Source organism: Haliaeetus leucocephalus, unplaced genomic scaffold (genome assembly GCF_000737465.1).
Source record: "Haliaeetus leucocephalus isolate CR32 unplaced genomic scaffold, Haliaeetus_leucocephalus-4.0 Scaffold339, whole genome shotgun sequence".
Taxonomy (NCBI): Eukaryota; Metazoa; Chordata; class Aves; order Accipitriformes; family Accipitridae; genus Haliaeetus; species Haliaeetus leucocephalus.
In genome coordinates, this window is record NW_010972775.1 from 23,300,410 (window position 1) to 23,315,891 (window position 15,482).

The 15,482-nt window shown below is 50.5% G+C and overlaps 1 protein-coding gene across 1 annotated transcript in view; it reads left to right on the forward strand.

The window, feature by feature from the left end:
* Positions 1-561: 561 nt before the first annotated feature.
* Positions 562-15,482, forward strand: part of ADAMTS7 (ADAM metallopeptidase with thrombospondin type 1 motif, 7) — a gene marked incomplete at its 5' end in the record, with an annotated part of 48,615 nt that continues 33,694 nt past the window's right edge. The window contains 7 exons of the mRNA XM_010572322.1: positions 562-924; positions 5,223-5,394; positions 7,976-8,172; positions 9,428-9,511; positions 10,153-10,277; positions 11,317-11,466; positions 12,193-12,336. Coding sequence (XP_010570624.1) covers positions 562-924; positions 5,223-5,394; positions 7,976-8,172; positions 9,428-9,511; positions 10,153-10,277; positions 11,317-11,466; positions 12,193-12,336 — 1,235 coding nt within the window. The remainder of the gene's footprint in view (positions 925-5,222; positions 5,395-7,975; positions 8,173-9,427; positions 9,512-10,152; positions 10,278-11,316; positions 11,467-12,192; positions 12,337-15,482) is intronic.

Genomic DNA, 15,482 nt, shown 5'->3' on the forward strand with positions numbered 1-15,482 from the left:
CTGCCCCCTGCCCCGTCCCCGGCTCCCCGCGGCCGCAGCGCTGCACACCCAGCCGGGGAAGCGCCGGGGCCGTCGGTGCCCGGGGGGGTGCTTTGCCCCCAGAGACGGCTTCCAAACACCGTTTCAAAACTGAGATTTGGGGGGCTTTTGTTTGTTTTGGTTTTTTTTTCCCGGCAGAGGTAATTGAACGGCGGGAACGCACGCATGGAAACGGGGACCAGCCCCGGCCGGAGCGGGGCTCTGGAGCTGCACGGCCCCCCCGTACCTCCGTCCATCCCTCCCCAGCCTACCCCGACCTTGCCCGTAGCCCTCCCCCAGGGAAAATCCTAGCTCCTGGCCCCCCGAGGGCAGCAGGGGCAGCGTGGGGCCCCACGGCTGTGGGGTTCCTGCCCTTCCCTGCTCCATGCCGTGCCTTCAGCAGCGGCAGTGGATGCACCGGTTACCGGGTCCAACTGGTATTTGGGTACCTGAGCCCACTGGGCTGCCTTTGGGAGTTCAGCATCCAGCTGAAGGGGTAGGAGAGGAAAGGTGATGAACCCTGAAGCTAACCACTGACCCCCTTTCTTCCCAGAGCGTGCTCTGCCCTACTCCAGCAGCGACATTGTTCATCCCATCAAGGTTGACGAGAGCGGATCGTTCCTGTCCTACGATTTGTCCCATCGAGCACTTCACCGAAGGTCTCCTTCCTCCAGGAGCAAGTTTCTCGCCTTCTATGAACTGCATTACAAAGGACAGCCCCTGAAATTCAACCTGAGCATTAACAACAATCTCCTGGCGCCCGGGTTTGTCAGTGAGAGGCGATACGGGGGGATCGCCAATGCCAAGATCCAGTCTCACACGTACAACTCCTGCCATATGATCGGGGAGGTTCGGAGCCAGGTGCTGACAGGAGGTCTGGCCGCGCTCAGCACATGTGATGGCCTGGTAAGTACGGAGATCTTTAATCAATAAGGAAATAGCAGAAACTGTGTGAAATCTTTTTTTCTGCTGAAAGCAGTAGCAAAACTCCTTCCAACAGCAGCAGAGTCAGGATCTCACTGCATAGGTCTGATGTGGCCGTGGATGAGCTGACTGTAAATTTCCCATGGATTCCAGTGGTTTGGGAACTCTCTGGGACTGTGTTTACTTGTTTGTGTCCAAATTCCCAAAGAGAGCAATTCTCATATTGCCTCTGCCTTCTAGGACATAAATGTAGGATTATGAGAAACCCATCTGAAAACAAGGTGTTTGAAGCCTGGAGGTATTTATGATAACACAGCTCATGTATAGCTAAACTTCTTTATGTTTTGTGAACACCTCCGCTGCCTTATTCCACTGCAAATATTTTCAAAGGCGACAGTGACCTGTAAGAGTGTAAGATTTGCTGAAAGGCAAAGCAGATTTCAGGATTAAGGCTGTTGTATCAGTGCTTGGCAGGGCAAATTCAGGACTTCAGCATAAACGTCCATATCCGCATGAGCTGGCATCCAGCTGGCGCAGGTACCACGTCCCCACAGGTTTTAAAGCCCCTTGGGGGTTTGCAGAAGTGTTACCATATAACTTGGTAGGTCCCATGACACGCAGACCCCAGTTCCTGAGCAGGGGCTGTGGGTTGACAGAGGTGCTGGGGTTCGCTGGAAGTGGTGGGTGTAGCGGGGTGGGTTTCTCCTTTTGGGGGCAAAGGGAGGCACCGCTGCGGAGGGAGGGATCACCAGCAGTGCTTGCGCCCAGCGTCCCTGGGGTTGGAGGGATGATGACTCCTTTGGCTCATCATCGATCTGCTGGCTGCCACAGGTGGCTTCGTTTGGCTGGGGGCTGTGTTTGCATTTTAAGCTTCCTGTGTTTAAATAAAGGCAGTGTGTCTGTACGCTGAGTTAGCCTGGTGGAGCAGGGTGGCTTTTAAATGGCAGGTCTGCAGAGGCCACCCAAATCACTGTGCTTTGTCTGGAGGTGCAAGAGTGCACTGCTGGATTTTGGGGAAAGCAGAGTGCAGGGCACAGGCGTGCAGCGGGGAGCATTGCTGCTGCCTCTCTGTCACCTGAAGCTGCAAGAAGAAAGCTCAGACCTTCCCCGCTGCATGGCGGCACAGGACTGGCAGGACAGGAGCTGGGCACGTCCTGGAAGGTGTTGGTTGCTCTTTTCCTACCAAATTTAACAGCAGTTGAAGGTGTTCAGCACCTTGCACTTCATGCAGCACTCCTGTCTCCAGGGGGATGAAGGCTGCAGAAAATAGCCAGGCCCAGCATTCAGTTAAAAAATAGACTGATGCACCTGGGAGGAACCTACAACCTCTTGATCCATTTTTCTGTGAATGTTTGTATGAGAGAAACACTGACAGCTGCCGTGTACACAGAAGTAGAAAGTGTCACAAACGCTCCCATGAATGTGTATTTGCATGGGGAGACCCCTGGTAATACCTGATGGTTCTGGAAATGTTTGCATGGCCTTGTCCTGCCAGTGAGCTGAAATCTGCTGTCAGAAGTCCAGTCTTGCAGCGTGAGTCAGGCAAAACCAAGCTGCTAATAGTGAATGGGCTGAAGGATGTTCACGAGGTCATTCGAAACACATGCTGGTTAAGAGAATTAGACTTCTCTTTGTGAATTAACCACAGATGGGAGAGCAAAAAGGAAGTTACTCGTTACGTAATTTGTCATCCACATAATGTGTCACTTGAAAACACCCATTTCATAGTGGTGTTTGGTGAACCCCATCATTACGGTCTGTGAAATGTGTTGAAAATGAACAGTATCCTGCAAATGCTACGGATTAGTATTTTTTAAGAAGCAGGAAAAGTTGTTAGCTCACAAAAAGCATTAGCACAATGTTGCAAGAGAGTCTGCCGTCCATAAACTGCGAGTGGTGAGCAAACCGCAGCCTTAAGCTGCTTTAAACCTTCTCTCCTCAGTCTTAAAATAACCATGGCTTTTTGTCAGTCAGACATGAAATCACGGAAAACTGTACTTAGCAATGTGCTGCATGTCTCATAATTATTATGGAAAGTGAAGTAATGAGGTACTGCTTCATCACAGGGAATTACTCACATGCCACTTGTAAGCATGGTCGGTATTACAGGATGTAAACAAGGAGCTGACTCAGGTGTGGGGAAGCATAGAGCTACAGGCTAGGGCAGTATATTACATTTATACAGGTAATATGGTGGTGATACCTTGCATGTCGAGCCCAGTGTTGCTGTATTGAAAGCACTCTGCCATTCCCAGTTGTAAAGCACAGATGGGCTCTCCCAAAATTCCTGCCTGTGGCATCCTCATGTATTGAACCGAATCTCCTCAGTGCCTGGAAGGGCCGAGTTCCGCGCTACCATCGTTGGTGCAGCGCCTGCTCCAGCATTAGCTACTGGTGTGGCACACAGTGATGGTACCTTGTTTGACATCCTCAGCCAGCCTCTGCAATCCCTGTTCCCATGACCAGGCTTCATCTTTCTTACCACACTACTGTAAGACTTCAAACTCCTCCTGTCAATGATTTTAAAATAAAATAAAATATAGTCATAGGAGCTGGATTCTGCTCTCACTTGTGTAGTTTTGCCAGTGCAATTTCACCTTCTCCAAGGGGATTTCTTATTCTTGTTACAGACTGTGATGAGCAAGCATGAGGGAGGCAGAGGTTAGGGATGCTCACACTGCTTACCGGGCTGGACTGGGACATGCAAGGTGCAGAAAGGTTAACCAGGTGTGTTTTAAACAGAGAGAAACGGACCTTCCCATGGGCAGCAGATGCCACTCGGTGCTACCACAGAACAACCGGTGACGAAATGTGGCCCCTGTTCAGGGCACCCTGGGCAGATTTCAGCTGGGGCAGAGGTCTCTGTTCCCTTCCTGGCTCACAATAACCTGCATCAGGAAATGGAGAAGAAATCATATCTGTGGCCTCCTTCCCTTCCTTCCCCATCCCCATGGTGTTTCCTTCTTGTTATTTTACATTTGCAAGGAGTTAATTAGGGAGGAAGCCATTTTCTCTTCCCTGGCACCGCATGAGCAGTGACAAAGCATCCCTGGTAGGCTCAAGTCCTGTTGTATCTTGGAAACAGTTGGAGTGGCGTGTTTTGATTTTCTGTCTTTGTCCCTGCCCTGTCCTGGGGTGTGAAAAATAACAAACATGTTAGAGCAAAAGCATGGTAAGTAAAACTGAGCATGAACAGGCTCCTGAGTAAGCATAGGACACCTCAGCCTGCTCCAGACACCGTGAGGCTGCTCTGAAGCAGCCAAGAACAGATGGAATTGTCTTATGGCACAAAATACATTTACAAAACACTCCTCAAGGCAGCACCCTTGATGCTGCAGACTCCCATGGGAGCTCCCATTCCTTGGGATGAAGCTACCCATCCAAAGAGCTTCCCATGCAGCGACTGCAGCTGTTTGTTCTTGAGATGCGTGGAGGCTGGGGAGTCCAGGGTGAGTCCATAAGGATGTGTTGCATCTGGGCCAGGGTCAGGGGGGTCATAATTAACCAAAGAAAGTTTTAGGGTGTCATTTCCTGCTAAACGAGAGATGTCAATAACACATCCTCCCGTTGTTGCGTGGAGGGGCTGTGCTCCTTGTCCTGGGACTGACTTTCCTTGATTGGAGTTCCTGCCATGATCAAGTGCTGCTGCAGGTTCCTCTTCCTCTTCCCTGGAGGTTTTCTGGTCTTTGACCGCGGGAAGTCTGTAACCCGATGGTTCACAATGGTAGTGCTTAGGCAGTGCAAAAGGCCAGAAGCAATTGTCTGTGTCTTAGGATGTCCTTAGGAAAAGACCTTCGTCTGTGCAACGCTTACTCAAAACTCTGGTGCTGCACTATGGTCCAAGCTGTCCTTTGGGCTGTCTGCCTGGAGTCCCCAGAGCGTCTCCAGGAAGGTCAGAGAGAGGTAGAAGGAGCACAGTCCCAGACCATATGTGCATATTCCTGGGGTGCTCTGGTTCTCTGGAGAAGGTGTTTCTCTGTCTCAGCATGCCTGCTGCCCCTGAGCTCCTCGCTATCAGACACCCATTGCGTTCATCACCATCCGCACTTTATGATGGGATCTCTTTAGCTTTTTACTGTCTTAATGATCAATCCATGCTGGCTTGTTCTCTTTTGTCTGGGAGTTTAGAGCTCAAAATACCCATAAAAACAGTTTCTTTAGAGAAGACCTGTTTCCTCCTGGAAAATTTTGCAAACCCTCTCCCGTTCCCGGGTTCTTTAGTGTGAGTCTGTGCTAGATGCAGGTGGCTTCACAGTGACAACTTTGTCTCTCCCTGCCAGAAAGGTGTGTTTCGGCTCATGAACGAGGACTATTTCATCGAACCGGTATCCACCAGCTTTCAGGAGGATGGAGTGGCGCAGCCCCACAGGATATACAAGCGCCAGGTGCCTGAGCACGGGCCAGAGCAAGGCAGGAGGCCACTAGCTCCACGGGAAACCTGTGGTGTGCAAGGTATTGTCCCCTTCCTCTTGCATTTTTGCAATGAGCTGGTAGCAGCTGGGTCCTGGGATTCACATGAAGCACACTGTAGAAAGATAAAGGGAGCAGATCCAAACCTCAGCCCCCTGCATTGCCTCCGCAGACTCGTTAGTCTTAAACCCTGGCATTTGGCTCCCATCCTAAGCTTCTAGCATCCATCGATGACACCCATTGCTCATAGTTAGAGTTTTGCAAGCTGGGCTGGAGGTCCCTCTTGCCACGTAGGCTGGCAAGGAAGAAAACCCTCAGACCAAAAAACTGAGCCAACAGTGGGGAGGGGACGGACCGTGGGCTGTGCGGCGTCCCGCTGTGGGGTGGCATTTGGCGTGGGAGGTGCACAGTCAGTGGTGCCACTGGTGGGTGGGTGTCCGACAGCCTGGAGCTGCTGATTGAGGGCCAGCCCCATGGCCCCAGGGGTGCCCACACAAGCATTCCCATAGGCATTTTTATTGCAGGAAGGCTCATTCACACTGCTAGTCAGGAGATCTCACTTGCTGAGCACCAGGCGGTGGGTTTGTGGCATTAATCACAAGTCACGGGAATCACTGCAGAGCACAGAGTTGTTGGTTGTTTTTTTTTTTTTCTCCTGCCAATTTTTCTGTATTTGCTTACGTTTCTCACATATACGACTCAAGGCGTGCTGAACCTCAGGCCTGTCGCTCTCATCCTTTCCTCCCAGCCCTGCTGCAAGCATTCTGTGATGTGGAGACTGAGTATTTATTTTCATTTCCTTGCAAACATTGTTTTCTGACCTGTCGGGGCATTGAACTTTCAGAGTGGAACCTGGTCGCTGCCCCAGGAGTCTCTCTGCTGCGGGGCAGAGAGTGCATGCCGGTTCCTTCTCCTCTGTCTAGAGCAGATGGGTTGGATAAACTTCCAAGCCCAAGATTTCAAGTAATGAGGGATTCAGTGCATCCCCAGCAGCTCACGGGTGCTTTACTCCTTGTCTGCATCGGTGAAGCTGCATCTTCCAGGCAGTGTGTCTTGTTTTGCTTATTTCCTAGAGCTCTCTGCTTTTGGAAACTGTTTTTTTTCCTATCATCAGGTTATCTTCAGGCATTCTTCTGTTAATTTAAGTTACTTATTTAATCTATGGTAATCATAATGGCTCCTTTTAGACTTTGAAGTCTATTCATTCTAAATGAATTTCATTGGGTGTAATATGGCCCGTGTGTAATGCATATGGATCTCTACTGCAATCTGAGCTAGAAAAGTGGATGTGATGTGTATGCCCTGAAAAGGAAACCAAAAGTCTGTAGGATTTTAATTGCTGCAAGCCTTTCATTTTGTACTGATGTATTGCTGGTTTTTTTTGCAAAACACCACACAGCCAGATGGTGTTAGGCTGTTAGGTGTTATTTAGCTTCTGTCAATACATAGTGCAGCCTGTGTGTACAGCTGGGTGAGTGTTTAAGAGGGATCTGAAAGGGAAAATGCCACACGAGTCCTCCCTGGGGTCCCGGGAGCCCTCTGCGCCCATCCTCTCTGCAGTACCTTCACGTCCCGGCTGGAAGCTTAGCAGCAAAGGACACAATGGAAACAAGCTCCAAGGAAGCTGTTGCGATTAAACTGTCACAGTGGTATTGGCAATTCATCAAATTATCCAGATACTTGGGATTTTTCAGGCTGGGGGATAAAACACTCTTTCACAGCTAATGTACAGTATAGTCCATAAAATGTAAAAGTCCATTGTTAACTAAGTAAGGCTGAACCCTTAGAAAATGGTCATAAAAGCAATTCCCCCTGTGTGGGATGCGGTTTGTAAAGCCTTTACCCAGCTTGGGGCTGACCCTGACCTTGATCTTGGAGCAGCGTCACAGGAAAAGTCTCCGCATGAGAATTCCCAGTTGCTGGTGTGCGTGAGGAGCATCCGAGCTCTCCTCCGCCTCCCGTCTCTTTTCAGCCCAATGAATGTTCCCCTTGTTTCTCCCCAGGAAGGAGCAGAGTTCAGTCTCCGTGTGGCTGAGGAAATCTCTGTGCAGTCCTGCAATGTCTTGGTCTTGCCCTGGACACTGATGATCTTTGGGATTTGGCTCAAGACATCAGTCCAGCTTTGGGGCCAAAGAGTTTATCGTGTTGGGGGACTGTCTCTCCTGCAAAATACAGATTTGTGATGATAATCAGAAATGTTGAGCCACTGGGGTTGTTTCTTGGTGGTACATGCTCAAGCATCTCGGCAGGGTTGCCTATAAGTTCATATGTCAATACAAACCCTAAGCACTCTGCTCTGGGAGGCTCCATGTTCCTCGTGGAATATTGCAAACCCTGTTCCAGTCAAAAAATTACTTTGAATGCTTTTTTAATTTTTTTTTCTCTGTCATGCTAATGCTGCTGTGCAACAGACTGAGGTCAGAGTCTTCACCCCACAGTAATTTTTTGGAACATACAGCACAGCAAAATACATGTAGGTCTAAGTGTGTGGAGCCTCCTTCTCAACACCAAAAGGTTGTTTCTTTGAACTGAAAAAAAAAAAAAGCCCTTGATGATATTTTACCAAAGCTGCAGATATTTTACAAAAAAAAAAGAAGTCTTTTTTCCCCCTTTAATCCCTCAGAATCTCAGGAAAACCTGGAGAGGTCTGAGAAACGGAGGGAAAGATGGGAACAGAAGCAGCACAGGAAGAGAAGAATAAAGCAGCGCTCCATCAGCAAGGAGAAGTGGGTGGAAACACTGGTGGTAGCAGACACCAAGATGATAGAATACCATGGGAGAGAGAACATAGAGAAGTATGTGCTGACCGTGATGAACATGGTGAGTCCTGGTCCTCTCAATGGCAGAGCCGCCAGGTCCCTGGTGACACGGCTGTGAGACATAAAGACCACTGGGCTTACCAGGACTCATCCCTGGTGGGACCTCAGCAAACCTCTCACTGGGCAGGCTGTTCCCACCCACATGTTGGCTTTTCTGCTCCATGCTCCATCCGCCGCGGGAGGATGGGTCAGTGTCAGCAAGCCCGAGGCCAAAATTTGGATGCAGGCGGGAGCAGCTCAGCCTGCAACGGTTTCACCTTCACCATGAGCTCAAGGGCTGTTCCCTTCTCCTTCCCTCCATGGGGATGGATAACTTGGCCTCCCAGGGAGATACCCCAAGGGCAGAGATGCTCCAGGGAAGGGAGGTGGTGGGTACTGCCCAGGGTCGTGCCACTGCGGCTCTCCCCAGGCAGACGTGCAGGCAGCTTGGGCACGGGGACACAGCTGAAGCTGAAACCACCCCGAAGCCTGCGCGAGGTCCACCCACCGCCCTCCACATGGTAGGGAAACCTCCTTGCAGGAGGAGAGACCTGCGGGGACCTGGGAGCTTTGGCTCAGACTCCCTGGAACTCAGGGGTGGCCGTGCTCGCAGAGGGAGCGCTCCGGGGCAGCTGCCATCGGAGCCAATGCCAGCACTAGCCTGATTAGTAGGAGGGATGTGAACAGCTTTCCTGGAAAGGTGGCACTGAGGACAGTTAAGGAAAGGAGCACTGGATTGTGGTGGTCTCCACTGGAAATCTGGGGGCGGTTTGCTGGTGCCATAAAACAAGCAGTTATGTCAGTGTGAGTTAGTTTAGTCTGTTCACTCTTCTGCTGCCGTGGTAGCAGCTATTTGCATTTTAGAAAAGGGTTGATGGCCAGAAAAGAGTGTGGGATTGGGCAGAGGACCTCACGGTAACATCCCTGGGTTTCTGGGGGTTGGTGAAGGCACCTGGAGAGCACAGGCTTCCTTTGAGATGTTAAAGGCATCCATTAGGAGTGAAAGCAGAGGTGTTCCTCCGGGTGTTTCTGGTTGTTTCAATGTGCTACACAGATTATATCGATTTTAAATGGATATCATTACACTCTGAACGCTTTAGTCCAGGTCTGCATCTGGTCTTGTCCTTCGTTTTGGGGAATTCCCTGAGATGTTGTCAACAACCTTCAGTAGCTTCCCCTTGAGCTCACGTTCCCCTGCAGATGTACTTACCAGCAGCAGTGTCACAGGGCAAGGTCTTTCCTTTGGGCTTTATTTCTTTGGCTCTTGCCTGTTGCAGGTGGCCGGTCTGTTCCACCACGCCAGCATTGGGAACCCCATCAACATTGCAATTGTGCGACTCATCCTGCTGGAGGATGAAGAGGTAAAAAGAAAACATGGTGACTCACCCTCCCATCCTGGCAGCGAGGCTGGGATACACGGGGAGCTGGCCTTGAAAGCCCATAAGCTCTCTCTTCTGCTGTCTTCATGGCCTGGATGAGTTTTCATAAGATAAACGCAGGTGCCCGTGCCTTGCTTCCTTGTCTTCTGCGTGGGCTGCAGCCCTGGTGAAGTCAGGCAGATGGCATGGTCAGAGGGACTGCAGAGTCTGATTCTTATATTAATCTATGATAACTCAGCATCAACGCCGGTAGCAGAGGGCTGTGAATCGCTGGTTGGTTGTGCTCCCAGCTGCAGCGGTGGCTCTCAGGGAGCCTGATACCCCTCAGATAGGCTCCCCAGCTGCGTCCTTTCCCATCAGCCAGGATGGTATTTTCCCGCAGTGTTTCTTAACCCCCATTATCAGATGACTAAATGTTTCAGTTGAATCATAGATAAAAAAAAAGCAGAAGAGGACTATTCCCACCCAGCCTACAACCTGTAAATATGGAGCAATTCCATCTGGGTGGTAGTTACTCTCGATTCCACTCTGATGTGTCTGAGATCAGACCTCTCCCCACTGCATCCTGAAAACCAAACAGATCTGGCAGCAATATGACAGCAGGCTTTTATTTATGCTGGCAGGAGGACCTGAAAATCTCCCACCATGCAGACAACACCTTGAAAAGCTTTTGCAAATGGCAGAAGAGCATCAACATTAAAGGAGATTCTCATCCCCTGCATCACGACGTTGCAGTCCTGCTCACAAGGTATTGTGCCCATGTGCTAATTTTATGCTGTAGATGCCATGCTGGCAGCTAGAAACACATCTGCCGGCTGCAGGCAGGGAAGCAGACAGGCAGCCAGAGGAACATCTCAGTGGGAACTGTTGAAATCTCACTCTCCATGCCTGAGCCCTGCCTGGACATCTGCACATAAGATATGTAACATGAAATCCAAAGATAACCTGGTCCTAGTGGCTGGAACTGGTCTCAGATCTCAGGTTTAAACCTGGAGACAGCTCCCAGTTGACTAGCAGTTGAGATTTCCAAACCAGATTTTCACCACGGCCCTGTTGCCAAGCCCCAGGATGGCTGGATCCTCCCAGGAGATGTACACAGGGCTTAACTCTCCTTTTTCCCTTGGAGGCTAACTCTAGGATTGGCAGAGGAGCCTCTGAGAAGGCCCCTGACCTCCCATGAAGCTCGCAGGAATTCACGCCTCTGGCCAAGTTTATATACCTTGCAGTCAAAATGTAGTTTGATGGTTTCATGCTGCAGCAGCTTGTCTGTTGGCAGTATTGTGGTGGTTTGTGTGATGATTCACAACCCACAATGTTTTCATCTTCTTTAGAAAGTTTGCTTTGTAGCAGAAATAAGGCACTTAAGGCCGTGTACTTCAATGGAGTTGTTCTTCCTGGGTGGCTGGTGCTCCTCTGCCCTGGACCACAGCACTCCTGGGATGTGCTTCCCCAAGCAACGTAGTAATCACTTAATTATTCTCAGCATCAGCTTTATTTATACAATGGAATAAATGTAGCCAGGCTGGCTAGCAGTTCCCATTAATCAGGCTTAATAATAAGCCAGGGATACCGGGAGAGTAAAGGGGAAAGGAAAGGTCGTAAATCTTTCCGTTGCGGAAAGACGTTGGATATCTCCATTCTCACTTCTGTTTGGCCAGCGTCCGTGTGTCATTCTCCGTGGGCTGGGACGTGTCCCATGCTCCTTCCCGCGTGTCGTGTTGGGTCCTGCCGTTCTCAACCCCCCTCTTTGCTCTGTGTCTGTGTGTTCGTTGTCTCCATCGCCCAAGGAAGGACATCTGCACAGCGATGAACAGACCCTGCGAGACCCTGGGTCTGTCCCACGTGGCGGGGATGTGCCAGCCCCACAGGAGCTGCAACATTAACGAGGACACAGGACTGCCCCTGGCCTTCACCGTGGCTCATGAGCTTGGACACAGGTACCACCGGCTTCCTCCTCCTCTCCTCTGACCTCTGTCCTCTGCGCCGCTCAGTCAGGGCTTGAGAAGGCACGGGTGGAAGTTGGGAGAGGATTGCCGAGCAGTTCCGCACCGGTGCAAACCTTCCTCTGCACCCACAAGAACTTACCCTGGGAATTTCATTTCAGAGTTAAGTTTTTGGTTGCCGCAGGTTCAGTGAAAATCCCATAATCCAAGGCAACCTGGACAAATTGCATTTGTATATTATCCTGTGTTGCTGATGCTAAAAGTTTTGGAGAAGAGGGTTGCCCATTAAGAAGTTTTAAAATAGGCTCTGCGTATAGAATCAGTGACAGAATTTTGCTTGCCCTAATTTCAGTTAAATTTTGACAAGATCACTTGAACATCATAGTTCCTAAGAGATATCTTTGTATGGTAAAAATGTGTACCCAGCAAGTTTAATTAAGTCAATCTTGTTCGATACTCTCATTACTTTTTTTCTTGGCTGGGTTTCAGCAAGAAAGCTGAAATAAAAGCATGGGACAAAGTTCAGGGCAGTGTCCTTGGTATCACTGAAATGTCCCACATGGCCAGATCCCCCAGTCCTGTTAATGACCGAGTCCCCACGGAGCTGGGACGGTTTATGATGTCCGGCGTTGCATGTTGTTGTGCTGGAAAGCAGAGAGGCTGCGCGGTTGTAGTGGCGTGCGGCTCACCTCTCCTTTGTGGGACTGTGCTCTTACACAGTTTTGGGATTCAGCATGATGGAAGCAGCAATGACTGTGAGCCAGTTGGGAAAAGACCTTTCATCATGTCTCCACAGCTCCTGTATGACACGTCCCCACTCACCTGGTCCCGCTGCAGCCGGGAGTACATCACACGATTCCTTGAGTAAGTCCTCCTTTCCTCTTCTTCTTGGCTTGTGGGGTGCTGGGGGTGGCTTGGGGCTTGGGTCTGCAGCTGGGGACTGACCCAGGCAATTGCGCTCAGAAGTCAGCCCCAGGGCACGTGGGGATGCTTTTATCTCACTCGGTTGCCTCGGTCCTTGCTGTGAAGGATGGGGGTTGAAGACAAAAGCAGCACGAGATTTGGGTGGTGGCACAGGGGTTGTGGCTTGAACAAATAAACCTGAAGTGGTTTTCTTCGATGCTCTGTGCAGTTTTCTTCGGTGCTCTGCACAGGGCAGATGATGTTTGCCTGTAGGCAGGAGACATCACGTGAGGAAATGAGACCAAGCCAAATTCTTCTGTGCATTTGTTTATTTTTAGCACCCCGTGGCTGATTTTTCAGCCTGTTGTTATTAAGTTCTTAGGAACGCGGCCCAGAGATTTACGTTTGTCAGCCAGTGGCTTGCACTGGAGAAACATTTTTCTTCCTTGCTAGGGGAAGGTTAGAAAACAGTGAGAGCATCGGCAAGAAACCGTGATGGGGAGAGCTGGGCGAGGGACTGGCACTTACATGGCAGGGAGGCTGCCCGGGGCTGAGCTCCCATTTCTAAATCCCAGCCTGGAACATGTGGGCTTGGCCTCCATGCAGGGTGAATTATTGTTGATATACGCCTTTTGGTGGAATGGAGCTTTCTTGTATCTGCAGCGTTCTTGGCCTTCTGCTTTTAACCTTCACTTTTGGATTAAGAATTTCCCGCTTGCAATGACCTTGGGCTGCTATGAGCTGCAGTGGGGAAGAAACAGAGCAGCTGGATGCTTCTCCAGTTGGGTTTTGGTCTCCTTGCTCCCCCTAGAAGGGGCAACTCTTCCTTACGAGTGGAGCAGAGCCCGGCAGGCGTCTTTCACTGACTGTGACATCCCCCCGGTGAGGGAGAGGCCCGTTGCCAGCACAGACATGAGTGTGTTATAATAAGATGTTGGCAGGAGAACAGGAAGGAATGAGCCAGAAAATAAGACCCTGCTGACCTGGGGCTGCTGGATGTGCTTGGAACAGACCTCGCGTTTGTTAAAAAAAGCACTCTCAGATGACGATTATTATTTTACAAAAGATTTTTATTTTACAAGCACTGCTGAACATTTAAGCATCTGAAGATGATTCCCGTCACTGACAGCGGCACGGCCCTGGTGCTGTGGGTCAGGCCCTGGGTGCAGCCGGGGCTGGGTGACCCTCTTGGCAAGGCTGTGGGTCGGGGTCTGCTCGGACACCCAGGGGTGATGGAAGGGGTCTCCTCCCTGCTGTGGTGGCGGTGGCCCCCAAGGAACAAGCATCCATCATGCAGGCTAATGAGGGAGGCTGGCACAGGGTGGGTGGTGATGCTTCCGTGGTGGAGGCACTGCTCCGGACCTGGGAATCTCATCAGCCCTGGGACATGCCAGCGCTTCCCAGATAAGCCCTTTTTGGCGTTCTGTGATTTTTTCCCCTCTAACCCTCGGAGGAGTTGGAAGATGCTGTAAGGCTCTTTGCTCTCCACCCCTCACCGTGACGTGAGCTCTTTCCCAGCCTGGCTGGTGGAATACCCTTGTAAAACAGGGTCTGGTATCTCGTGGATCCCCTGCCTGCACCATGAGCACGTGACAGTATGGAGCAGCCTCCCTTCATCTCAGCAGCAGCCTCGGCACAGCTGCAGGTTGTCTTGTCTCCCTTCAGTCTTCTCTCTAGATCAACCAGTTTTTCAGCCTCTTTGCACAGTGCTGGAGGCCATCTTCCATCATCCTCCTAGGGGCTCCTTCCAGCTGATCTCCTTCCCGGAGCTTGGGGACGGCTGGTCTTTCCCTGCCTTTGCAGCCCTGCTCCAACGGCAGCATGCAGCCCTGCCTGCTGCATCATTCCTCTGTCAGTTCTGCCAGATCCCCTGTTCGTGCAGCTGATTCTTCCCAAGCTCCAATCCTTGCCTTTGTTTTTATTGAATTCCATCCTGGCTTTTTGGACCCTTCCTCCAGTTCTCTGAGAGCTTTTGGAATTTTAATCCTGCTCTTGAACATATCTGCAGATCCTCCCAGCCTGCTCCCATACGGGGATTTGATCATCATACCATCTACTCCATCATCCAGCTCGTTAACGAATGAACTGAAACAGGCAGATGCAGTGCAGACCCCTGTGCATTTTTACTGCAGAGTGTGGTTTATTGCATATCCCTGCAAAGCCAGAGGGAAACTTGTGCCAATTTTTGCTGGCTCAGTAATGTATTTTGGCCAATGGAAGAGACGATTGTAAAATATTAGGGTGATTGTAACATATTTAGGACAATTGTAAAATATTTAATGAAGAAATATATTTTAAACATAGCACTGGAAAGCTGACAGCAAATCTAAATCACCTCCCATACTGGGACAGAGACCTCTCCCGTAAGCTGGGGCAAGGCAGAAAGGGTCTTGAGCAGATCAGAGGGCATGGAGGGTTGGGAGTGGTTTTGGGGCGATGTGCGGGGCCCCAGGTGCTGGTACCTGAACAAGCAGTTGATGAACTAGTCCAGAGGAGCACCAGTATCATGCATGTAGCTCATGCAGGAGCCCAGTGCTTAAGCCTGGACTTTCCCCAGCAAAGATATCATTCTTTCCATTTTTAAAGAAAATACTCTTTTAAAGTGTTTTCTACCAGCAGGTAAAGAAAATACCTCTGGAGGTGCAATGCAGTGACCTCTCTATGCCTGAAACAGGCTGCACCACGATACTGTGTCCAGCTGCCTAATCCACACTTGATTCATCCCAGCTCAGCCCTGCATCACTCGCAGCGATCCTTCCCTCCCTGCCAGGCTGGGAGAGGCAGGATGCTCCTGCTGTTGTGGACTTGGGAACAAAGACTTTCAAGCCCCTGGGCTGCTGAAAGCAACCTGTTTACTGGTTTTTCCCATAGGGAAGCTGCTTATAAAAATATATACACATGGTATTTTAAGGGGCTGTCTTCAGCCAAGTGAGCTGTGCAGGTGTCCAGTATGGACCTCACTGGGGTGGGATGGAAAAGGGAGGAGAGCGTGCCAGTTCTGCCGGGCATCGCCTTGTGGCTCTGCCGGCACCCCAAAGCAGGAGCTCTCCTGTGCTGCTGGCCCTTGTTTCTGTGTTGCTGGTTTGGGTTAAAAAGGAATCTTGTTT